Source organism: Dicentrarchus labrax, unplaced genomic scaffold (genome assembly GCF_905237075.1).
Source record: "Dicentrarchus labrax unplaced genomic scaffold, dlabrax2021, whole genome shotgun sequence".
Classification (NCBI taxonomy): domain Eukaryota; kingdom Metazoa; phylum Chordata; class Actinopteri; family Moronidae; genus Dicentrarchus; species Dicentrarchus labrax.
Window position 1 is genome coordinate 9,547,358 of NW_026136715.1, and position 26,139 is coordinate 9,573,496.

Sequence of the window (26,139 nt, forward strand, 5' to 3'; positions counted from 1 at the left end):
ATGATTAATGACAATAGCTCTCGCAGGGGAGGTGTGGGGGAGCGACCAGAGCCAGGAAACAAACAACAGATGAAAGCGAGGCTGCAGACGACAGCATGAACCTCAATGTCACCAACAGCAGCCAGTCTGAGAGGAAGCTCTCTCGTGTTTTTCAGTTCACTTCTGAGGATTTGCCACACAGATGTCCTTCACACTAAATCCGCTCACACGCTCCTTCATGCAGACTGGCAGACTCCACTCATCATAAATGATGAGAAGAACCTCTGCTTGTGGCTCTTGAAAGGACCTGTTACTGCAGTAAAACACGCTGTCAGTTAAAATCCACAACGTTGACGCTGTATTTGCTTTGCTGCATACTCACTGCGGAGTGAACCGTGGATGCAGGACTGCTGAGTCAAAATGAGTGTTTGAGTGTGCAAAAAGACAAGGGAGACATTGTAATGTTTAAATATAAATTTGTATTTACATCGATATTAACATCAAGAAACAAGGTAAGAAAAAAAAAATGCAATAGTATTTTACATCCTGTAATAATGACTGTATGTTTCCCAGATGTGTTTTCTCTTTTCTTCAGTGCCGACGATGCACCGAGAAGAGTTTATTTCCTTTAAAGCAAAACACAGTAATTTTTTTTTTTTTTTTTTTTTTTATATTTGTAGGTTAAACTTTCATATTCTTCATTGAGACTGGGGTTAAAAAAAACAACTCCAAGCTATTATTCTGAGACATAATGACATCAATCATGAAACCTCCTTTCCGGCTTAGAAACATTCTCCTTAGTTTGCAGCACCACAATTCAACTGGCCTTAAGTTCTACAGAAAGGAAGAAACAATCACAAACAAAAACTCAAACCACCTCAGCAGAACCAGACTCATGTCTACTCTATGTCATGGGGGATATAATATATGCAATTAAACATATTTAGTTCAATGTATATTATAGGTTATGTGCAACAGTAAAAGCACACATGAGTACTTGCACGATCTACGTCAGGAACTGTTTCTAAGCACTGCAGAATGACAAACAAAAATCTTTGGATTGAGCATGTGTTCAAAGGTAGATTTCTCAACAAAAGCTTCACAGGAAACACGATGAAAATAAAGGCAAACTTAAATGTTTAAAAAAACAAAAAAACAACAAACCTGTCAAGAGATTGACAAGTAATTAGGGATTCAAACTACTTCTTGTGTTGCTTCCATGAGGATTAAACAGCTGTGAACAAACCTAAAAAGGACTTATGGACAGTTATACAGTGGAGACTGATTTCCAAAGTCTTGTATCTAAAGTCGCACATGGAAGCATGAGGTTCTGTTCTGAAAATATCAACCCCACAATCTGGTAAGACATCTGGGCCCCTAAGAAGCCTAACACAATCATGTGTCAACTCTTTTTGTATAGGCATATTTTGTGTTTTTCTCTCTTTTTTTGTTTTTTGTCAAAAGAAAAATAATTTATTAAAAAAAAAAGTACACACTAGCACCTCTTTAGCTAAGACTATGTCCTCAGAAAATAAAAAGAGCTTTCTGAGAAAAAGAAAGTGGCAGTATGAAAGAAAATCTACACGTACTGCTTACAAAAAGGAGGCCCTTCCTTTCCAACCAATGGTTAAAGTATTGAAAATAAAAGCTGACCTATGACGGATTAAGAAAATTACACTTTTAAATATCAAGCCTTACAATCTGTGCAAAAACAGTATGTGACCTACAAAAGCATATATATATTTATATATAGTACATTTGAAGCGTATTTACAATTCATATTCACAGACAAAAGAGAAAAAAAAAAAAAGCTCCAAACAAGATATCATGTCTAATACTGCAGTGCCGTCGCTTTGAGTAAATTATACTTCAGCTTTGTCCTCAGAGGAAAACCAGGAGGAAGGATTATTGCTAGAAATCTGCACGCCTACACTGAAATCTAACATACACTTTCTCTTACAGTGTGAGCTCATATAAACATAATCTTATAATTGGCAATGAATTTCATTTCTGCACTTGTATTAACACTGTAAATTGGTGCAAGGTAACCAAAATATCTGCAACATTTGGGTTTTAAAATGACCACCGGAATGATAAAATGTTCACGACATGAATCTGTATGAATATAAGTTGAGTTTTGAACAGTAATAGAAGTCTGTTTGTTTCCAGAGTGATTTTTTAAAATGACTTAAAAACGGTTAATTTCTCCTGTTCTTATAAATCGGTTCACTGTAGACGAGAGCGTTGGATAAAATCTGTGCTTACTGCCTTTCTACTGGTTCCCACTTTAGAACAAAGATCATCAAGGTTACCCACTTCCAATCAACAGCGCCCATCACTCAAGAGAGGAAAAGTTGGAAAACACACACGAAAATAAACAGTACTGTCTGCTGCTATTCATTAATTCTTGGGTAAAGGCCTCTATATTGCCACAATCCTTTTGATGTTGGCCTTTCCTTAAAGTGCAATCAGCCAACAAGTAAATCAGTCGTACTTTAGCCCAGCGGCGTCCTGGAGGACGAAACAATGTGCTACTGCTTAATGACATTCAACTGAGTGTCACAATCTGATGGCTCGTCATCGAGAACCGTGTTTACTTTTACGTACACAGAGATCCTTCAGGAGCAGCAGAGAGGCGGCAGACAAAAATCTCACAAAGAAAACAAGAGAAGGAATCCCACTTTTTAAATCAGCACGCAGCTTCATGGTACATTCGACAAAGGAGAGGATGTCTTAACACGTTCGTCCAAGTCTGTGATCGAGTGTCTGTCGACCTTCACCGTTTGGTCCAGCAAGTGGTGTGTGTTTACTGAGGCACACACACAGCTCCTAAAGAGAGGAATATTAAAACTACAGCCTACAAGAGGGATCACACAGTTGTCTGTCTGACTGTCTTTTAAGATTTATGAGTTTATGTGTGTCACAGTGTTTCTGATTCTTATGAACGCTGTGTGTGTTTTCATTTATGTATGTGACAGTCTGTCTTGTTTTCCCCCCTGGTAGCCAGACTGCCATTACTGGCCACGAGTCCAAAGGAAGTTCACTCCCCCGTCTGGTGGGAGTGCAGCACTACACACACACACACACACACAGACACACACAGACACACACAGACACACACAGACACACACACACACACACACACACACACACACACACACACACACACACACACACACACACACACACACACACACACACACACACACACACACACACTGCCTGGTCCTCCACACACTCCAGTGCTGCAGCCGTGTCCTATCTCTGAATGGAGATCACAGTGAGACAAATGCTTCTGTCACGATGCTCAGCAGTATTTCTAGATTGAGGGGAGGAAAAGAGAAACAAAATGAGGAAGTGCAATTGACCAAAAAGTTGTTTGTTCACAGGACAGGATAGGTTCACATGTCAAGGCTATCTTAAAATAATACTGACATTACATACACTGAAATGGTTATTTGTTGCTGTAATTGTACCCCCTGTCCACAGTGGGTGCAAATAAATCTCTTCTTAAAGCAATTTCAATTTAAGCAATGAGGAATAAATCCTCAAACCTCATTCTGTGCAGCTGAAGTTGAAACTTCATCAATCGGAGTTGGACACATCTTACAATCAAGTTAAAATCTTTTTAGTACAAAATTCTCTCTTTGTGTTGACACAATCAGATGCCAGGTTTTCATCCAAATGTAGCCTCAAATTTGACCAGAACAGCAAGTCATCTACTACCATTATGTAAGTATTAGGAGAAGGCTCATCAATGGCACTAACTCTCCAGTAACGTGCCATTGAACCATTGCAGATGAAGAGGGCGCAATTAAAAGAGCCTCTAACCTCGAATGGTAAAAATAAAGTAGAAAACGTGATGTTAATATGGGATTCATGTTTGTTTCATGTATTCATCTGTGGAAGGTTACAGTCTCCTCATCGCTCCTGACACATCACCGACATCTTTTGTCTTCTCAGTGGAAGAGAAGCTTCAGTGGGAGTTTAAGTCCCACGCTTCAAGTGCGTCATGATTATATCTGTTTCCATCGCACTTTGCCGCATTTTGCTTTTATTGATACACCAACGTTCCAGTGTTTTTTTTATGTGCATAAAACAAGTGGATGGAAACACACTCAGTTTTTTCTTGCTGAGCTACAACAGAGGGACAATAACACAAAGCAGAATGCAGAACCAAGAGACTTTAAATGTTGGTGAAACCCACCCGATTTAACAAACTCAGATTCATCCCATCTCTTACAATGAAACTGCTATAAAAAGAGATTTCTTTGCACCCACTATGGACAGGACGACTGATTACAACCCTTTCAGTGTACTCATGGACATTATTACAGTATTGTTTTAAGATAAAATCTATCCTTTAAGCACTCAGTCTCTCCTACTCTCTGCACCTACCTGATCAGGCCCCATAGGCATGCGTCCCATCACCATCGGGTTCATACCCATCTGCCCTCCCATCTGGCCCATGTGACCTCCTCCTCCACTGGCTGGCATGCCCCCGTTCATCATCATGCCCCCATACTGGCCTGGATTCCCCTGCTGCCCAAACTGCTGCTGCCCTGGAGGTCCCTGCTGCCCAAACTGCTGCTGTGGGTACGAACTGGTGAAGGAGAGCGACAAGAAGGAAGAATGTTTTTCAACTGTACGCATTCAAGAAAAGAAAAAAGCTTAACTTTCTCCCGGAGGGCATCTTACAGCACAGTGTTTTAGTACCTGTTGCGTCCCATGCCCCCCTGCGACCAGCCTTTCATATCGGCACCCTGGTACATCGGGCCGCCCTGTGGATGCTGTTGCATCATGGGGTTTTGAGGCCCCAGGCGACCGGGCATCATGGCGTTAGGAGGACTGCCGCCTGAGGGGCCGAACGAGGGGTCTCCCTGCTGGCCCATCCCTGTGGAAATAAATCATCAATCAAGAAACAGAGAATTGAAAACTTGGTGATAAATAAAGATAGATGGCGATCCTGTTGCCTGGGAGTGTGTTCTGATACTTACTATCCCTTCAATAACAATATTTGGTCTGACTATAAAAAAACAGAGACAAGGGAGATGTACATATACAGCAAATTTTGTTTTTTGACATAAATCTGCTAATCTTCTTTTTCACATGACAAATATGAGACCAGAACCCTGCAGTGCACAGACTCACCACCAGGGAGCAGCAGTATTCTGTTAGGCACCGAGCACAGCAGACTCACCATAGTTCCCACCGTAGCCAAACTGCTGGGGGCCCGGCTGGCCCATGCTTGGCCCTCCCATAGGATTGTCCATGCCACCAGGAGCCGTGACGTTTGGAGGCGGACTGAAGCCTCCTGCGGCTGCAGCAGCGGCCGCCGCCGCCTGTTGCTGCTGCTGCTGCTGCATCAGCATCATCATGCGCTGCCTCCTCATCTGCATGGTCACCATCTCCCTGCTGCGCTGAGCCATCATCTGAGCATTGAGGAATCCCGGCTGCACGAAACAAATATAATCAGAGAGTTTAATATAATTTGGAGCTTTGTTAAAATATACAGGTTTTAAAAAGGTACCAGATGTAATGTTGGAATGGGTGGGTGATAAGGTCTCTTGGATAAAAATCTGTAATGTTATTTAAATTTTACTGAACTACAGCAGTCAGATAACTTTAGTTAGTTGTATCAGATGAAAGGTATGTTTAAGATAAGGGGAAAAATGCTAAATTTTATACCAACGACAACAGGTTTACACAGACCGTATCATTGACTATCAACTTAAAGGACATATCAGACAAATCAGTATCAGTCAGTATTTCTGTGATTCATCTTTAGAGTTTTTGTCATCTACCTGTCCTCCCATGCCAGGCTGCATGCTGGGCCTCATGCCAGGGTTGCCTCCCGGGTTCTCCATCTTCATGCCCATGCCCTGCCGTGTCTGATTCATGAACTGAGGAAAGAAAAAGAACATTTACTATAAAGACGGTCCTGCTTCCACATACCGCATAATTACGAATACATTATACATAAATAAACATAGATGGTGCATAATTTTGCTTAGAAAAACAAAAAATCTGGACCATTTTGTAATAACAAAAAACCTCTACAACAGACATTGCTGCAACTCAAAAAGTTTCTATTAATTTATATGTTTATTTCTAGCTGTTGGATGAAAGAAATGTGTTATTCTTCTATTATAAACACACTACAATCATGTTTAGATAAAAATTATTTTATCTAAAATGATTTATTTATTAGGACACAAACTGATTGTTTGTATGTAAAGTGTATACAAACACTATGTATGTATCAGTTAGCTTCCTGTAGACATACCTGCTGTCCCTGCAGCCTCTGTTGCAGCTGGAGCCTCATGGGCTTGTTGGCAGTCATCATTCTGGGTCTCATCATGTTGGCACGGGGGTGTCCCATGCCGCCCATTCCACCCATGCCGGGGAAGCTGCCACCTTGGCCCATCTGAGAGAGCATGGGCCCAAACCCCCCCTGCTGGGCCTGTCCCTGCATGGGGTTCCCACCATAGCCAGACTGCATAGACATTGGGGGGGGTCCGGGATAGCCCTGTCCATAGAGAGGCTTCTGGTCCAGCACCATAGACGGGTCCTGCCCTGGAAAAGGCTCCATCTGCTGCTCGGCTCCCTGGGTCTGGAGCAGACAGGACAAGAGGACAAAAAGAGAAGTTTGTCAAACTTCTCCATATAATTGATTCATTTCCAATTGGTTGGCTCTGTAATTGTCTTTTTCTAAGCAGCACAGACGTTGCCCTCTGGGCTCATCCATCTCCCTTCAGTAAAAGAACAGTCTGAACACAGAGAGTCATGACTGAAATATCTAATGCAAAGATGAAGGTAAGGCTCATTTATGAGCCACGACATGTAGACCGATCATTTCTCTTTTTACTTCTGGAGGGATCCTGGAGAGATTCAATTTTTTGATCCGTCTTTTTATATCTTTTCTGATGACCTACCTGGCTGACGAGGTCTGGAATGCCCAGGGCTCGGTCTATCTCCTCCAGAGCGATGCCATCTGTGTTATTCAGCAGAGAGTCCAGCTGGTCCAAAAGCGCCCGCTCATCGCTCTGACCCTCACTGGTGGTGGGAGGCACCAGAAGATCATCTAAATTGTTGCCAAACTGGCGTCTACGAGGCACAAAGACACACAGACACAGGAAGTTCATATAAACTGCCTCCTGAGCTCATTGCAGCTAATCAGGAATGAATACAGAGAATAAGGAATGTTGCACTGACCTGTTACCCTCCATGCCCATTATAGTGTCCGGCCAGGAGGGGGACTGGTTGGGCTGGCCCTGCTGGCTGAAGGGGCTCATACCCATACCCATATCAGCAGAGCCTCCTAAACCACAAAGACAAAATGTTTCTAATTTCTGCACATTGAGTGTGTCTGGACAGTCAGATGCTAGACGGTAGAGAGGGATGACAATGTAAAGGAAAAACCAACACCAAGTCTCAGGAACCCTCTCCATTCTCCTAATTTTTATTTTTATAAACCATTCAATGACCTCCAATCATTCATTCAGGTTCATTCATCCTTTAATGTGTCACTCCTCTATAGGATATAATGGACAGGGACGTACGAAGTGTATTCGTCGACATATGTAACATCATGTCAGATGTACAAAAAATACAAAACTGGTCATCAGTGCTGATTCTCAAATAAGTCAATCCACTACTTTGGTACAAACTGAAATAAAATAGATGGATTGCCATGAAATTTAGACATTCATGTTTCCCCTCAGGATGAACTGCAACTTTAGTAAACCCTAAACTTTTCATCTGGCAACACCATCAGTTAAAAACTTCAGCCTCAGCTGTACTTTGTGTTTAGTCCTAATCACCAAATGTTAGCACGGCAACCAACCAAACTACCCTGGTCAACATAGTAAACATACCTGCTGAACATCAGCAATGTTAGCATGTTTGCATGCTGACATTAGTACAGCCTCACAGAGGACTCATAGCCTTATGTTTGTGATAATTATATTATACACAGTATAACAGACGTACCCATTTCCATAAGCTGTTGCTGCAGCATAGACCTGGTGCCCGGTACACTGTTGGAGCGGCTGACCATAGGTCCAGACATCATGCCCTTGTTACTGTTGTACTCCATGCCCGGCCGCATCATGGAGGGGTGTCCAGCTGAGCCCACAGGGCTGGCACTGGAGCGGGGCATGCCCCAGTCTGCCGAACCCCCCATGGGAGACCTCTGGGGAACCATACCTCTATTCATTGGTCCTGCTAAAACATAAAAACCAGGTGTGCATGTGTCAGTATCATTAAAAGTGTTTAAAAAGAGGAGCACAGTCTTCTGTCCTCAACATTCAGACACAGACTGCCTTTAAAGTTTAATGGTTATCTGATAATACGTTACAACAAATTTCAATATAGAGAGGGAGGCAGAGAGAGGCGAGAGAAAAATGCTGAAAATGTTACACACCCATGTTTCCTGGGTAGCCGTCTGGGCTGCCCATCATGTTCTCCTGCTTGATGAGCATGGGGCGTCTACCTGCTCCTCCAGGCCCTGGAGGCTTCCCGTCCATGGACATGGCCCTTTGGAAGGGCCCCCGAGGCCCCGGACCTATTCCAGGACTCCCTGTAAACAAAAATTATGAACACATTGGTCACACGCTACTCTGTCTTCCTAAGTAATAGCGATAATAATGTCTATGTTCCATGAAATTAGGTGATAAAAAATTGAAATGAAATAACCTATATTAGTACCCTCTGGCATTTAGAAAATATTGATATCTTATAAGAATGAATACATAAAAAACAAGCATAATTTTTCATAGTATTTAATCCTGCTATGATGTAGAACACAATTTTAAACAGCTACAAGCTCTAAATTAAATAAGTGTATTCCTAAAAAATAAAGCCCAGCTAGAGAAAAGGAGTGAAAATACTGAGTCTTGTATGAAGACCAGAAATGAAGCTGTAAGACGGCGTATAAAGATACCAGATGTAGTTTCACTGGCATTTTCTATTGACATCATCACATGTGATGTCTTAACGCTCGCCCTGCATGTAACTGTCACTTCATATAGGCTTTGGTCCTTGAACCACTCACCTTGCAGACTGTCGTCAAGGCAACCCTGGGGTTTGTTTCCCGACTCGTTAGCCCCTCCACCTCCAGCCTGCTCCTGGTAAAAGTCAGAGCTTGAACCCCTCAAATCTCCAAGGATAGATTCCAGGTTGTGCAACTGAACATTAAAATAGGCCAAATTAGTTATTGCGTAAATGTCTATGAACGTTCACATTCATCCAGATCACAGGCAGGAAGTCAAAGGCAATAACAAACAGCAGTTGCCTTTGGTGAAACATAGATATATGTACAGCTAGCTTAATATCAATAACCATATTATCACTGCAGTTATTCAGTCATGTCTTAACAAAGTAGCAGTCTTACGTCATCAGGTGGCTCTGACTTGATCTTGCTCTCGGGATGTTCGGGTGCAGGGCCAGGTCCTGATCCAGGGCCGCTCCGTGCAGGGCCGCCAGCGGCCCCTGGAGCTCCCTTCCCGTCCAGGTCTTCGACTTTAGGCTTGACATCGGCTGGCTCTTTGGAATCATCCTTGTTGAGGAGGTAGTGGAGGAGGGCATGGGTCTTCTCCTTTTTGGGGCTATGCTGCTCTTGCTTGGGCTCCGTCATCCCAGGCCCGGTCCCAGCCCCCGATCCTCCTGCTCCAGCCTCACCGCCTTCCTGGTTCCCCAGTGACACCTTTCCAGTAGCCTCAGCTGTGATCTTAGCTACTTCATCTGGGGTATTGCCATTTTGCAGAAGCTTGTGGAGGATCTTGTGCTTTTCTTGCAGTGAGCCTGTGTAGTGGGCTGACGATAGCGATGCTGACACACCCCCTGGCCCAGTCGCTTGGCCTGGATTGGCACTGGCTGAAGAAGAGGAGGAGACCCCAGTAGACGACGGGCTAGTCATGCCTCCAATGGGGTCTTTATTGTCTGAGCCTGCAGGAGTGCTGCTGCTGGTTGGTGGGGGTGGTACAGGGGGCCCTGTTGGCCCGCTGCCACCTATTCCCAGTTCCTCAGTTGGGGAAGTCAGCAACTGTAGCAACTTCTTATGCCCCTTACTGTCTGGCACCCTCCGAGGGGGTTCTGAGCTCGCCACCCCAGCCTCATTGCTTCCCTCTCCAGGCTCTTTAGTGGCTGTTGCTGCCTGACTGTCTGGTCGGTCTCCAGAACTCTCAGCCTGAGGATGCTGATGATGGTGGTGATGGTGCATGGGGTGGTGATGGTCACTGGGCCCAGGCCCCAAGCCTCCCGCAGGGCTTTTAGAGCCGTCTTGGCCTGGTTTGGCCGGCTGACTGGGTTGAGAGGAAGTGGAGGAGGAGTGGATGCTAGGAGAGCTGTCTGGTTTAAGAGCTGGCGAGGGGGACGTTAGGGTTGAGGGGAGGGAGCTCCCTACTCCTTCACTGATTGCTTGTAGAGCGTTTAGGGAGCTGCTGGAGAAGGTGGTGGTGCTCCCCCCACTTCCTCCACCACTGACAATGCCACTCATGGGAGAGTGTATGCCTGAAAGGGAAAATATAAGTCAAATGAATCCAATGAATTAATAAATAATTGATGCTAAATGAATAGACACTGATCAACGTACCTCCAGGTGAGAACTGGTTGGCGCCCATCTTTGGGCTCCCTCGGTTTCGGGGAGACATCAGGAGTCCCTGCTGGGGGCCGCCCATTCTGGGGCTTCCTGAAGGGCTGTTCATGCCACTCAGCCCAAACCCTCCGCTGCTCTGAAATGGGGGCTGCTGTGGGTGCTGCTGCATGCCTTGGCTCGGGTGATTCATGGGACCTATCTGATTCATCTGATTCATGTGCCCAACCTGATTCATCTGGCCCATCTGATTCATCTGCATCATGCGGTTGCCCATGCCTCCGCCTCCACTTCCTCCTCCACCGCTCCCTCCGTACATAGAGCCACCTCCCATCGGACCCATGTGACCCATGTGGCCCTGCTCATTCATGCCGAAGCCCCTGTTCATGCTGCCCATGCCACCCATCCCCATCCCCCCACCGGTGTTCATGTTCATTTGGGCATTTGGGTTGGGTCCTCCCATGCTCTGTTGTCTCATAGTGTTCGGCATCATGCTCCCACCCTGAGCTGAGCGGTAACCATTTGGTTCCCTGTAAGGAAGGAGAGGGAAAACAAGCAAAAGAAAAATGTTAAAAAAATATACCCCCCCCACATGTACTGCTCTCAGACTTTAGACGCTCAGAATAAATGCAACTAAAATACCAGTTCCTGTGTGAAGTATTCTCACTGTTCACAGGACGTCAGAGCATAAAAGCTACTTCAGCTGCTACTTCAGCTATTGAATACCTTGGCTGCCTCGCGTAGATATGCTGGAAGGGCTTTTTAGTCAATACAGTAAATGACACATCCTTTGCTGCGTTTGAATGGAGTGTCATGTCTATATTTTCAGTTCCTGACCTCTGTAGTAGGTGAGTGGAGATGAAGCCTTGTGGCTCGTTGCTCATGGGGTGGCGGTAGAGTTTGCTCTTGGTCTGGGCTGTGACTGGAGTGCCGTCAGACAGGGAGAAGCGGTACAAGGGTGTCTCAGCGTGACCCTGCAGAAAGGCTATACAGACAGATAAAACGACAAATTAAAACACTGAAACACTAATCTGATGACAAAGGTCATCAATAACTGCCCTAAACCAACTCTGGGATTACAGTGAGGATCAATGTTGTAGAGCTCAAGACATTTGCATTCATGAGATCAATATTAATACACTAAATGCATGAGGTGTGTTTATATTTAAGTAGGTCTCATTGAGATTCTTTCTGAATGGAGGCCTGGCCAAGATAGGTAGCAACAACAAATTAAAAACAAATAATTTCAGTCAGACAATGTACTGTTTAGAGCTCTAACTATAGTATTAAAAGAGAGAAGATACACAACTGAGTAAACAGTTAATCAAATACCGCAACATCCTGATGATTCTGCCTCTAGCTCTTTCTATTTGGATTCAACAGCTTAAAGAGATGAATTTACTAAGTTTTTACTCCAGGTGAGTGTGCCTGTTTGTGTGTTACCCACCCTCATGGTAGTGGCGTTTATGCGACCAGGGCTGCCCGTCACTGTGCTGAAGGAACATCTGAATGCAACGCCTCAACAAATCCTCCCAGCCTGGACGCATCGACGCTCGCAGAGAGTTCTGATCGATCTGAATCAGTTTACCTGCCGGGGAGGACAGCACAGAGGGACGCAAGAAGGATGAGTCAAACCTGTTCATTGGTTAAGAATTAACATCATGGCTTGTTGGAGCTTTTGTGTTTGTTTAGTGAGCATTTAGGTTATGCAGCTCCTCACCTGAAAGCTCGTGCCGCGTGTTGAAACTCTCTGTTCTCTCCATGGCTGTCACCCGACGGGCCACACAGATCATACATGACTGAAGGTCTGCAAGTGATAGGAGAGGAATGTCAGTAATGTTTCATGATCATTGAATATACTGTATCATCATTGCAACTTCTCTTGCCCTCTCCTCTGGTTTAAACTCTTGACTTTCTAGGTGTCTGTAACAAAGGATGATGATGATGTTAATGGTCCTTTAATCCACATTTTGCACAATTGATTATTTTAGCATACTAAGAGCCTCCTCTAGTATTTCTCTGTGGACATTGTTTCCTACAATATCACCAGTTTCACCCAGATTTTATGTCTCCACGCATCCATAATGTCCTTGTTCCAGAAGAGAACATAGTGTACATTTGAGATGCTAAAAAATGTTACTGGTGATAGACAGCGAAGAGAGAAATGAGGGAAAAATTCAAATGAACTTCTAATTATGTACCCGAGTCCCTCTGTGTGAGAAACAAAGAAGAGATTGTTTAACTGCAAAGTGGTTGCTTGTAAATCAGTTTCCTATTTTAAAATCAGATTTTTTTAAATTTCTTTTAAAGATCCCCTCCAGACATATTTTAAGACATATAAAAAAAGTCTGCTTGGAATAATAATTTGTGCCTGATATGGGTTGCCTATAAAATGTTCAATTACCTTGTTAGAAATTCTTAAACTTACAGCCACTCTGGAATCAAAAATTCATAGAAAAGTCCATTCTCCATATATGTGCGCTTCAGGTTTTAGGTTCCTACACACTTGTGTATACTTGTACTTGTTGCAAGTTAGACCATGACTGCCTCCCAAACCAGTTGTCCTGCTCGTATCGTGTTAAACTCAAAATTAAGGTGAGCACAGAAAAACCTCCTCCTCCATTCAGTAGACTTCTGGTATCAAACTTTGCACATACATCATTCTGCACAGTGAAGGTCAAACAGCAATAAGCAAAACATAATTTTGAGAGCAGGGGGACTTAAATATTGCCAGTAAACACAGATGAATGTAATTTTTTTTACCCCTTTTCATGAACTAAAAGTGTGTACGTTTGTGACTATGCTAGCGTACCTTCGCCCTCTTCAATCATTGCCTTAGGCTGGGTAAGAGCAAAACACTGCATGGTCTCGTAGCGGGGCCCTCCTGGCCCCTCCTCCATGGGGCCGTGGGCGTGGCCAAACTTGACCAGCATCCGGCAAGTGAAGGTGTGACTCTTCTGTCGGGCCGCCTCGCTTCCCCACGACACTCCATTTACTAAAAATACAACACAAATGAACATAAATTCACACTTTACACTACACCAATTTAAAAATGGGATGAGCATGTAGCTCATGGGACTGAAACCCAAATGCAGCTATGAATGGATTTCCTGTAATCAAATATCACAATAGCCTACACCCCTTCCTGCCGCAGATTCTCTCTCACACACACACACACACACACACACACACACACACACACACACACACACACACACACAGAGACAGGACAAACAAACAAAACAAACAAACCACACTGCAACATGTATTTTCCCTCTTAAATTGAGAAGCAGAAGCCTCTCCGGCTGTTCGGATCCCTGGCTAAATGGACCATGGGATTAATGTAGCCAAGGTGTCGATTTCCAATATCTCTCCCTCTCAGTCTGCTCTGCAGCGGGCAGAGGCCAGGGACACTCAGCCATCTATCCTCATTTAGGCCCTGACTCCTCATCACTGCACACACACACACTCATTTAGACGGGGTCACCTTCACAGGGGAGAGGGAGGAAGAGAGAGAAAGGGGAGGCAAACTTCAGAGAGACATCCAACTGTCCTCCAAGGTCTGTGTGAAGCCTTATCGGGGGCCTTGAGTTGGCTGGAGGTTTCTGTCTGGCAGGTGCAGGGAGGCTACAAGAGAGGACCCAGGAGAGAGAGACATGTCGGGGCGGGGGGGTAGGATTGTGGTGGTGGAGAGGAGCTAACTGATAGTGAGAGGTGATTTAACAAGGCCTTGGGTTTTCTCTCCTCGACAGAGAAAACGCAGCATAGTCGCTGGGGCCGACATCTCCCCTCAGACACAATTAGCCAACAGCGAGGCAAGACGGAGGGGTCAAAAAAACACACTGGGCAACAACAAAAGCTCACTTCATGTTTTGTGCATTGAGTGCGTGTCTGTTTTTGTTAGTGTATGTGTATCTTGGGTGCTTGTGTGCGAGTGTGTGTATTTAACTGTAGCTGGCGTGGTCAGCGGTCATCCCGCAGGAATGTGCAGCGAGAGCGTATTTCATTCATGGGTCCAAAAGATAATGAAGGGGCAGAGCAGCAGAGCGAGACACAATGAGGGGTGGGAGAGCAGCGAGAAGCAGGTTGAGAAACAGACAACCACAATATTCATCTTAGTAGGCAGCCATATTAAGTATGAATGAGGCCGGGAAAGAGTGAGTTGAGAGAGGCACAAGGGACGCTCAGAGGAAAAGTAGATAAAGATGAGTTTTAAAAGACAAAAAGAGTGAATGAATAAAGGAGCATGCAGGGGAAAGGGAGGAATAAGTGAGAGAACGTGTCAATGACATGTCGGAGCCGCCGCTGCTTAGAAACATTACTGCGGAGTTAATCGAGTAGCAGGTTCAGTCGAGCACACATATCCATAATTAATCAGCTTTATAAATAGTGCTCTGTGCACATACTCATGGGCTTACACACACACACATACACATGGGCAGCACCTTCAAAAAATACAATCCCATTACTGACATATATGCATGTAAATATACACAATAAGACACACACGTGCACATGCAAACACACAGTGAATTAAGCAGAGGAAAGTGTAGATGTGCATTATTCAGCAGTAAGTAGTTTCCAGATGGCTGCCATGGGATCTGAATGAAGCTCAGGCCTGTTTTACACTGTCTGGACCACTGAGTGTGACTGACAGCTGCGCTACGCTCTGCCTGCTTAGCACCGAGTGGGTGGGTGCTCCTGTGCACGTGTGTTTTTGTCAGGGTGTGTGTGTGTGTGTGTGTGTGTGTGTGTGTGTGTGTGTGTGTGTGTGTGTGTCTTTCTGCAAAGCTCTCATGCACGTGAACAGTCTTCCCAGGAGCTCCTCATTATAACAAGAGAAAAAGTTGAGTACGGAGGAGCATGAATAAATAACAGTGAATTTACGTCGACGTGCGCGATGTGTTGTTGTAACCTCTCAAAGTTTGTTTTATACCTTGGCCCAGTGGAAGATGTCAAGCAAGGTTTCCTTCTGAGCAGACGTGCTGCTTCCCTGTGAGTGTGTTTACGTGCGCAATGTGTGTGTGTGTGTGTGTGTGTGTGTGTGTGTGTGTGTGTGTGTGTGTTTCTCACTGTTGGTCTTGGGCAGGTTCTTGTGGAACTCCTCCCTGTCGTCCTCATGGAGAATGTTGTACACGCTGGTGTTGATGAGCTCCTCCTGTTTGTACTGCAGGTACTGCGTCACGTTGTCCGACACAAACACGATGCTGCCTTCCCGGTTCACCACAAACAGGAAGCCGTCCAGAGCCTGAGAGCACAGCGACAGGAAGTCACCACCGGCCAGGTTGCCAATCACACCTTGGATAAATATCGTCCGCTCGACCGGGGTGGAGCGCTGGACTCACCTGCAGCAGGAGAGGCCCCAGGTGGTCTTTGTCAATGACCCCCTGACCTGTCGAGGACACATCTGACTTCTGGACGTCGTCGTCGTTGGATGAAGCTTTTCCTGTAGGAGAAGAAAGGGAGGGGAAAGAGAGGAAACACACTGAAAAAAAACCTCACCACAAACAGCAATTTCAAGCCCAGCTGCCTACAAAGAAGCAAAAAAAGAGCAAAGGAGAAACACAAGGTGAGAGCAACGATACCTGAAACTGGAGGAAACAGCCAGTCACTCACTACTCAAGCTGCACCAGCAGGGGGCAGCGTTTCTCAATCTTCACTTTTTTGTGTGTGTATGGTTTTAAAACTACAGGTGAGGAGGGAGACGGACGGAGGCAGGTTTCTCTGAGGAGCCCGTCAGGAGGAGTAGAGGGCTGGGTGCATGTGGAGCAGGTAGCAGCCGTCCTCATGCTTTATATTCAGTGTCAGACTCTGAGGGACTGTCTGGTAGGCTGGGGCTGAGAGAGAGAGAGAGTGCGCGCGGGAGAGAGCTAGAGAGGCTCTGGAAGCTGTAATGGTGCAGGGGCAGGAGCTGAGGCACCTGAATTAATGGAGGGGCTGAGTCTGAGAGAGGGAAAGAAAGACAGACAGATAAAGAGAGAGAGACAGGAAGGACCGGAGCTGAACCAGGGGGATGTGGACAGAGACGATGTTGACAGAAAGCGGCTAGTGTTTGGGTTGTTGTATTAATGCAGGGCTTGGTCTGAGAAAGAGGCGGGGGCTGCTCGGCTACAGGAATCATTCTATCTGATTAGCTCCCAAGGGGCACAGATACCCACACAAAGAAAAAAAAAAGCCACTGCTGCCTATAGCTCGGCACTGTGAAGTTAGGTAGAGAAGGACTGAGAGAAAGGAGAGGGAGAGGAAGAGGAAAGAGTGTGCGTGAGACAGAAAGAGGGAGGTTGCACTCAATCAGTTCACTCAATATCTTAAGATGCTGGGAGCAAACCTGGAGACGCTGCAACTCATTGTGCTGCAATACAGATGGGGGGGGCAAGGAAACAGAAGAGGAGATGCATGAGCAGAGCACATTAAATCCAAGTGAGATAAAAAACAAGAATGATTGATGGAGAAAAGAGCAAAAATAAAGACTGGCAGAAAGAGCAACTGAAAGTGAGAAGAGGAGAAGAGGAACAGGTAGAAAGCGAGATACGAGTCTAAACGCCTGTGTCATTTCTGTCTTCACTTCCTGTAACTATGGCAACCTGTCAGCAGCCAGTCAGGGCCAGCTGTAGCCTCTTCCCCTTCCTGTCGAGGTGGCAGACGCTGACTGAGCCGAGCAGAGACACAAGAACAAAATTCACCGCCGGCTCTCGACCTGATCTCGAGAAATTCGCCTTGAAAGAAAAATGTACACTGACAAAGGTCTGAATGTAAGAGTTAAAATATTCCCATTCTGCACTGATGGTGCATCTGCAAAGCAAGAGTTTAAGCCTGCAGCTTTCTGAATTGTTCGCTGTAGAAATGACCGCTGCATAATGGAAACAGAACTATGACAATAGCAGCTGTAACAGAACTAATAATTTGGCAGTTCAGCGGAATGGATGGGCATGTGATTACCTGCAAACATCCAATTAAACAGCCCCTGGCGAGGCCAGCACACAGCTGTGCATGCCCATAATACACACACATACACACACACGAATGACAGGTTCACAAAGCATTGCCAATGTTTCCTCCCAAACATAAACAGTTGAGACTGTGAAATTTGTGGGAGATGAATGACTGATTCGTCCTTGCACCTGGGCTCTGAGGAGGCACTGTGTGTGTGTGTGTGTGTGTGTGTGTGTGTGTGTGTGTGTGTGTGTGTGTGTGTGTGTGTGTGTGTGTGTGTGTGTTAACCCCCAGCTGTCTCATCCTCTTCTCTCCCTCCTCAACACCTTTCCCAATGTTTCCTACACACACTTCTCAACAGTCCATCTGAGTTGCGGTGCACCTGTCCGGCTCCAGCTCTTTAGGATTTCAGACAACTGTGTCCACTCACCCTGCTCTTTGATCTGGCGGATCTGGCGCACCGTCTCTTTGAGGATGGCACATTTGTCTGGTTTGACGTTGAAGCTGTCGATGTCGCTAAGGTTGGCGGAGATCAGCTCCGCTAGCTCCTCTATGTATTTGCTTTCCTGCTCCCGTCGCTTCCTCTCACACCTGCAGAGGGCAATGTGCAAAGATTAAAGCTAAGCAAACCACTACTCCCCTCTTCTCAAACTGTTAGTGCTGTATTATATATTGAATGAGCAACTGATTGCTTATTGGGCACAGCACCTTTTAAGAGATTGTCCAGCAAAGAAATTCTAGCAAAAAAAGTCTGCAGCGGTTTCATTTGTAGCCGAAGGACATGCTAAACTATCGGCTGCTGGATGTAGTTTCATATTTATTGTACAGACGTGAGACTACTGCTACCACTAGTATGAGAGTTTTCTTGGCCTGTTTATGTGGTTTTAATTATATTTACATTTCAGTCCCACTTTTTTGACCTGATGAAGAGGTCAAAAAAGGGACCAAAAACGTTGTCTACTTAAATAATTTTGTGGTCTGGAGTCAGTGTCCAGGTGTATTATAATTACTTTTTTATCTCTACCATCCTGGGGAGAGACGATTTTTAATGATTTTTTTTTTTTTTAACTAAATAAGACTTTTACCAGGTTAAATAAAGAAAGAAAAGGGAAGACTTTTCTACCCAGAAAAATATTCTTGTATTTTGCACACATTTACTCATCACAGCACACAAAGGAGCCACATGGCCCGGGCTTGAGAAACCACTGACCCAGTAGCCCACTTTCCTGCATTTCCCCTCTCTTGTGCTGATCAGCCACACTCACCCCAGACCAGGCGTGTCGCAAGTGGAAAGCTTGCGTTTCCGGTTTTCTGAGCTCAGAGGCTCCATGGAGTTCTCCCCCAGTCCGCTCATCGTGTGCACATATCAGCACCTGAGAGGAAGGAGCACGCACAGGTGTAAATAAGGCTGTAATCGAAGCAGACAAGGGATTATATAGTCCCTATTAGCCTTTTAGCTCTTATTACATAGGTAATTGTGAAGGAAAGAAGACATGGAAATCGTCCTTTTGAACTCAGCAAAAATAACCAATACAGAGGCAGGTTGTAAAGTGGATAAAGAGCAAAACAGTACACAGCAGAATAAAATATGCTTATATCATGCAAATGGTATTCTCCTGGCAGATACTGACGATCATAAACATGTCTCGTCTGCCTCCTCCTCCTCCTCCTCAGAAAAAGAGAGTAAGCATGTGAGGTTTTGTTTGTTTGTGTGTGTGTGTGGGCCTGTGCATGCACGAGTTCATCAGCTCATATGGCACACACACAGACACAGACACACACAGACACACACACAGACACACACACACACACACACACACACACACACACACACACACACACACAGGATTAGCAGTGTCTCTGATGATAAGCCACGCTGCACAACTAACCCCGTTAGACAGCCGTCTGTCTCCCATAATGCTTCACATTTCGTCTCCAGGAAGTGAGCTGATAAAGGTTGTGGGGAAGAGAGGCAGATGGGACGAGAGGAGGCGAGGAGGAGGAGGAGGAGGAGGAGGAGGAGGAGGAGGAGGAGGAAGAGAAGGGAATAGAGGGAAGGAACCCAAGAAATAAGGGAGGGAGGGAGAAGCCGGTGCTGTGAAGTGGGCTCTGATTGGTCACTTTCTTTGCCACAGTGACAGCAGCTGACACTGGGGAAAGGTAGGAGGGAGGGAAGAGGATGGAGGAAGGGAGGGAAGAGAGGAAAGTAAATGAAGGGGGGAGAGCACAAATATAGTGGAAGACGGAGGATATTGAGAGAAAACGCAGAGGAGGAAGAAATACAGAGGGGGGGAATCAGAGCGAAAAGAGGCGGAGGCAGTAGGAGGGAGCGAGCTGAGAGAAAGAGAGATAAAGGCATGTCAAAGAAAGACAGGAGGGAAGGGGAACAGGTGAGATGGGAAGAGGAGGAGGAATTAGAGGAGATGTAACATTCAGACTATCTGGTGTGTGTTTTGAATACATGTGTGGCGCACAGAGTGGGCTGAAAGCCTCCAGTACCCCTCTTAACCTTCACAGCCAGAGCAGCTTTTTCATTCCATTGATTACATGGTTATCCTCTGACCAGAGCACTGCCTCTCTTGCATAGCAAATCAGGCCAACGGCAGGGGAGAGATGCCGGCCTGTTATTTAATCACCATGCACCATCATCTCAGGCTCCTTCTGGTGGGATCAGAGCAGTCCACGAAAATGTCTGATTGCGTTCGGCTTTTCTTTTTTTATTGTTCTTGGATAGAGAATGTTCTAATCTTTAGTTGTGCGCTCGTGGCTCGCAACAAGATCATATCCGGCTGAAACAAGCAGTGAACACACCTTCTTACTGACACAGAATCAATATGAGGGCTGCTTTCATGCATGTCTTCAAGACCAGGTGAAACACAAGTGTATTCCCTTGCAAGACAACAACGGGGAATACTCAAAATCTTCTTCTAAAAGCAAGAGATGCTCTGAAGATGCGCAGATCCTCTTGCTCAATCCCTCCCGCTTTGAGTTTCTTTCAAATTTCTCTTTTAATCTCTCCCCTGAGTACATCCCGTCTGACTGTCTGTCTGACTGTCTCGTTGCCTTTGTCTACTTGCCTACCTGCGTCTCTTCTTGCCTGTCTGCCTGTCTACCTGCCTGCCTCCCCGTCTGCTGCTCATCGTTAGACAAAACCCCCGCTTGCTGTTGTCTGATGAAACCTACCACGAGGGAGACGAGAAGCACATGAGCCAAAAAGCAGTGAGGGAGAAGTACAAAGTCGGAGGGTTCGAAAGAGTGTTTGAGTGAAACTCCGTCTTTGCTCCTCCGCCGATTGAGCCCGCCCGCCTGCCTGCCAGCCTATTGATGGAGTTCTCAAAGGGGGAGTTGCTCTAATTGCGGAGTGAATGAGGCGGCCCCAGAGAATGGTTGATTAGGAGGCTGCTGAATGCCCCAGGGAAATGGGTCACCTCCAGCCTGGCGCGGGCCGCCCGCTTTTCTAGTGCAGGGAGAAAGTCAATTACACGCCACAGGCAGTGGGGCCTGGTGGCAGAGAGGCAGCAGGGCTGCGGTGGGTACAATACAGCAGCAGGGGGCAGTGGGAATGAGAGGCGTAAAGAGGGAAATGGGAGAAGGTGATGGCAGTATGGAGGGCAGCGAGAGGGAGAGGAGCGATGGGCATGAAGATGGCAATTTAAGGCAGAAAGAGCGAGATGCAGTAAATGTGAGAGTGTAGAGCCAAAGGCAGACAGTAAGTTAGTTTCTCTGCACCTGTGTTAATGCACATTTTGAGTTAGAGCATTACAAAAATGGTTATTAATGGTGGCTAAAATGGACCCAGCATACTCAAATAAATGGTGGATATACTGTGGCACACAAACTGGCAACCATACACACATAATCTGGATATTCCCTAAATTAGGAACAATTTGGGAAGAGGTTTTTGAGGCACAAGTATTCAACTAAAAAGGGTTTAATACCAGTAGGCATTGATGGAAAGAGCAATTAATTGCATCACAATTGTGGTTAAAGGCTGAGTCCTCAACGTACAATACATGGACTGGGAAGGTATGAGGAATTTACCAGATGGCACACATAAAGTTCTCCTTGAGAAAAATAATATTTATATACATTTGTATGTAATATTTATTAAAAAGATGGAGCCCAGCCATGACTATACTTATACAGTGAAGTGATTTGAATCATACATGTATGAAGCCATCTTTGTCTTTCCAACTCATCTTACCTTTCTGACCATTCACGGTAAATGGTTACAGTATACAGCTAATTTGGAGGAAACAAGTCTTTAAGGTCGTTAAGAATCAATGCAGCAGCAAGTATTCTGCTGAAGATACTAAACCCTCTTAAACACATACATGAACATTAAATATTAGTTCAGCACTGGGTGGTAGAGGGAGTTATACCAGCAAACGGAACTGGTAGATGGATTAAGGCTGAAGTATACTCCATCAGAAGATTTGGTTGAATAGTTAAAAGGTCCAGTGTGTAACATTTAAGGAGGATCTATTGACAGAAAAGCTGGTTTTCGTTACCTTAGAATGAGACATTTTTATCTACAGACGCTGTGGCTCGGCTTCCATGTTGAACTGCCATGTTTCTACAGTAGCTCAGAAGGCAGGTTTTCACAGCCACCGTAGTTTCTCCTACACACTTCCAAAACTGTTCTCATTCCCAGATCATCAAACAGAGACGCGAGTGGTGTCCAGTTAGTTGCGATCTGCAACTTCACCGTTAGATGCCACCAAACCCCCCCCCACCCCCACACACACAGGTCCTTTAAACAGCTTCAGAAACACCAGGTGTGTGGAAATGAGAAAGTAAGCAGGTTTTCTTTTGTCCCATTTTTCATTCTTTACACAACTATTTGTCACTTTTCATGTTTACAACTGAAAATGTCCGCCCTTAACCCAATATTTAAGTGATTACCATGTCTCGCCCCGCTCTAATGTCGGACAAAGTTTTACTCTTACAGCTGCTCTTTCTCCCTCTTCAGAATATCACAGTTCATAATGGAAACGTACTTTGATTGTGCACCTTTTTTTTCGGAAATTTACATAACATTTACACTTGAGTGTAAATTAACTGGAAAAGGAAGGCATCAGTCATGATCCACCAGCTAAGAGTTAGACAGAAACAAACATATCCCCCAGGCGATAAGACTTCTGCATTTGCTTCTGATCGGCTGCGTGTTCATTTAAGTCTATAGACTAAATCATATAGTTAAAGATGTCTCAAAGACATTAATCAGGGCGATAGTGGGAAGCTGTTAATCAGAGTGGTTCCTAGGCAGCAGCGGCTTGTGACTTTGCCAGAGAGACAAATAAGAACAGGACAAAGAATTTAGCTCTCATCTGACTGAGCCATCATGGGAGAGTCTTCTTTTCTTCTTCTGACATGTACAGTACAGGTGAATGCACCCATGCAAGTAAGCAGCTCTGAACTTCCACACTAAGTTTGACCTGGTTCTCAACCCTGATCTTGACCCGGGCGATTTCAAGGGGTCACCGCCTTCACGCTGACAGTTGACCTGTATATCTTCCGGGTCATTAGCTGGGTGTGAAAGGAGGATCACTCAGGTCAACAGTGCTGTGGCATCACCTGGGGTGAAGCTAAACTCTTTGGGTCTGCTACAGGACAGCAGCCTGCCAGTGACCCTGGAGCATGAAGCCCAGAGGGAGCACTGCTCACCAGGAACCACAGACTTTATGGCTTCATGGTTAAACCAGAGGAAACGCTTCATCTCATGAACTAGAAAACATGCAATCCAATCCCAGTTAAGTTCACATGCAACAGGAAAGACATGAGATTTAATTGTGATACATTAGCTGTCACAATATCCCCTTTATCAAAACTTTGTTCCATGAAAAGGTACCTCGAGCACTAAAGGCCAGGTTTGTATGACATTTACTGTAGCTGTTTATGGCTCCCAGAGGATGAATCCCAAATGTTTCTTGTTGACCCTTGACCTTCCTGTTCACAGTCCTCACAATCAGGCCAAGGTTTCCTCTTGCATACAAGAAATATCAATATATATATATATATATATTAAAAGCCATTTCCAGACACAGAAAACATAACATTTGTGGCTTCATCCATCAGTTAAAGGCTTTTTGACGTTTTTTTTTTCTTTTCAAAATCTTTTTATCGAGGTTTTCAACAAAAACACTCCCATATTGGGCACATATTGGTTAAAAAATACACATAAATGTAGTATTGTATATAAATAAAAAAACTCAACAAAAAACCGCAATGACATTGTGCCTTGTAGATGACATCTAGATGTCTTCAAATAAATTAAACTAAAGTTATAATTATTTCCATGAAGTCAGGTGTTATTTTGTGCCATGGGCAAAGTTAAAATGCAAAATGGGTCTTTTTTGAGAATTTGTTCTCAGAGCCACTGACTGAGAATCAGACATTTTCTACATAAATGTTCCTTACAGCTTCATTCAGACATCACTGACTGAGACACAATGCTTGTGCAATATTAGGCAAAATGTTCAATTCACATCTACATGCAAGGGCAGATCTAAAGGAGGGCATGGGGTGACAGCTGCCATTTTTAAAATAATGTGTTAAAAAACAGAACTTAATTAAACGATAGACTGTCTAGGTGTGTAAGTGATAGGCTTAAGTTCAATGAAAAGGACACGTATTTGCAAATGAAAACAATTTATTGATTTATAATGTCACCTTTAGATATTTCTATTCAATGCCACAACAATTTAATGTTTTTGAGTTCATATGTCTTCATTTGGGGGATTTTCCAAGCAAATATTGATATATGTGATTGTTTGCAATTCATTCAGCGTATATCTTTGCCACCCTCTGGCCACCCCATGAATATTTCTCTAGATCCGCCCCTGGCTGTATGTAAAGCATTTTACTGGATAGAATTAATTTCCTCCGTGCAGTTGGCATGGATGAAATGTTAAAATAGGGAGCGAGTGCTGCTCAGGTTATTATTGAGTATATCCGTAGCAAAATTGTCATCATGCTGTTTGTCTTAAAAATTAAATCCATGTGACATTTCAGCCCCTAGGATTTCTGTTTTGTTTCACTTATTTATTTATTTTCCCAGAATAATCACAAAATGTTTTATTGTAGCAAAAGAAAATTAAGTTTGCAAAGAGATTTTGTTATTTCTGACAATAACCTTTAAAAAGTCTGTAGAGACGATGGATTAAACTTCCAATATTAACTATTCATTTCATGGATATCAATCAGATAACATTTATTTTAAAATTGAAAAATGAATTAGTTCTGTTTTTATTGGTAGAAAGGTTTTGCAGACAGCTGTGATATAATATATAATATAACTTTATATAAAAGTCACACAATTCCCAAAATGTTTTAGATGTAGGACTTCAAGCTGAGTCGTATTTTTTAACTCAAATTGTAGAAATGAAAAGTGTGTGCTCTTTGTATACTTCATTGTGCATAATAAAACTGTTTGCAATAAGATGAGCAGTGCTTCAATAACACTGGTCAGTTAAACTCACGTCTGTAGTGAAGCAGATTTTAAATGGATGAACAGCAGCTACTAAAAGCTAAAAAATTTGTTTTTCGGCAGACAGAAAACAAAGTGGAGAGACGACAGCCTCCCCCACGACAGAGTGAGTCACAGTAGAGGAAAAAACAATGCAACAAACAAGAACACGTCGGAAAGAGTTACTGGGGGCAGACGACGAGTACACGGGAAAAATGAGCAAGAACAAATACAATCTGGACCTATCTTTGATCTATGTTGTACACAGGAAGGTTTATTCCCGTCTCAGCCAATGTTGCAGCTTCATTCAGGGTCGAATTGAAACTCTTACGTACAGTAGAGCTTCGAGGTTAACAGAAAGTTTGTAAATCTATCAGACAGCTGGTTTCTCTGAGTAAAACAATGGTTAGCCGAGTATGTTCATTCACATCTCTCGAATGCGGAGATGGAAGAACTGTGGCACCTGCTGCCATCAAACTTCCTGTGTGTTTGTGTGACAAGCGTCTGTGTTTCTATTCTCTCTTTTTTTAGGGGACGGTTAAGACCGTGAAGGCGGGATGGTGCGGGCAGGGAGCTGGTTGTTTGGCGACAAAAGGGAGGAGTAGATAGGAAGGGAGAGGGAGGGAGGAAATGGGGAGGGAAGGTGACAGAGTTGGCCCTGCTCAGGCTGGGTGATGCAAATAGCCCCACTTTGCCTCCCCCGCCTACCTGCCTGCCAGCCGCTCTTTCGTAATCTCTGTTGACAAAACAGAGGCACACGGCCCTGCTCTGGCCATGTAAACTCACACCAGTGACATGACAAGAGCTGCAGCTACTTAACACAGAGAACTCGCACGAGCCGTCAGTGGTTTTTGAGGCTTTTTGCAGGATAAAGAAATTGGGTTCCAGTTTGCCGTCTAACTGTAAATTCCCATTTCAGTGTTTTTGTTTTAATGATAATGTCAATGATCCTGAAAAGAGCTTTATTAACATAACATAACATAAAAATACCAAATACACAATATGTAATAGCAACATAACATATACACTTCTAGATAATATCATATATTATTATAATTTCTTGATTATTCCATTATTCCAAATGTTTTTTTCTACACAATGTCAGAAAATACTGATAAATTTCCCAGAACCCAAGTTATTTAAATTGATTGTTTTATCTGAAAAA

General features: G+C 44.4%; 1 protein-coding gene across 2 annotated transcripts in view; it reads right to left on the minus strand.

Annotated features, from left to right (window-relative positions):
* Nucleotides 1-435: 435 nt before the first annotated feature.
* The window catches only part of LOC127376766 (nuclear receptor coactivator 3), a 65,439-nt gene continuing 39,735 nt past the window's right edge, over nt 436-26,139 (minus strand). For both annotated transcript variants that reach the window (XM_051423973.1, XM_051423974.1), the window contains exons 3-23: nt 18,772-18,879; nt 17,937-18,097; nt 15,919-16,019; nt 15,647-15,821; nt 13,386-13,568; nt 12,294-12,380; nt 12,021-12,161; nt 11,411-11,558; nt 10,574-11,103; nt 9,374-10,491; nt 9,035-9,167; nt 8,405-8,560; nt 7,972-8,205; nt 7,195-7,300; nt 6,915-7,086; nt 6,266-6,592; nt 5,784-5,882; nt 5,180-5,432; nt 4,696-4,873; nt 4,378-4,582; nt 436-3,298 (exon numbers count right to left, since the gene is read on the minus strand). In XM_051423973.1, coding sequence (XP_051279933.1) covers nt 3,287-3,298; nt 4,378-4,582; nt 4,696-4,873; nt 5,180-5,432; nt 5,784-5,882; nt 6,266-6,592; nt 6,915-7,086; nt 7,195-7,300; nt 7,972-8,205; nt 8,405-8,560; nt 9,035-9,167; nt 9,374-10,491; nt 10,574-11,103; nt 11,411-11,558; nt 12,021-12,161; nt 12,294-12,380; nt 13,386-13,568; nt 15,647-15,821; nt 15,919-16,019; nt 17,937-18,097; nt 18,772-18,860 — 4,608 coding nt within the window. In that variant the 5' untranslated portion in view covers nt 18,861-18,879 and the 3' untranslated portion in view covers nt 436-3,286. The remainder of the gene's footprint in view (nt 3,299-4,377; nt 4,583-4,695; nt 4,874-5,179; nt 5,433-5,783; nt 5,883-6,265; nt 6,593-6,914; nt 7,087-7,194; nt 7,301-7,971; nt 8,206-8,404; nt 8,561-9,034; nt 9,168-9,373; nt 10,492-10,573; nt 11,104-11,410; nt 11,559-12,020; nt 12,162-12,293; nt 12,381-13,385; nt 13,569-15,646; nt 15,822-15,918; nt 16,020-17,936; nt 18,098-18,771; nt 18,880-26,139) is intronic.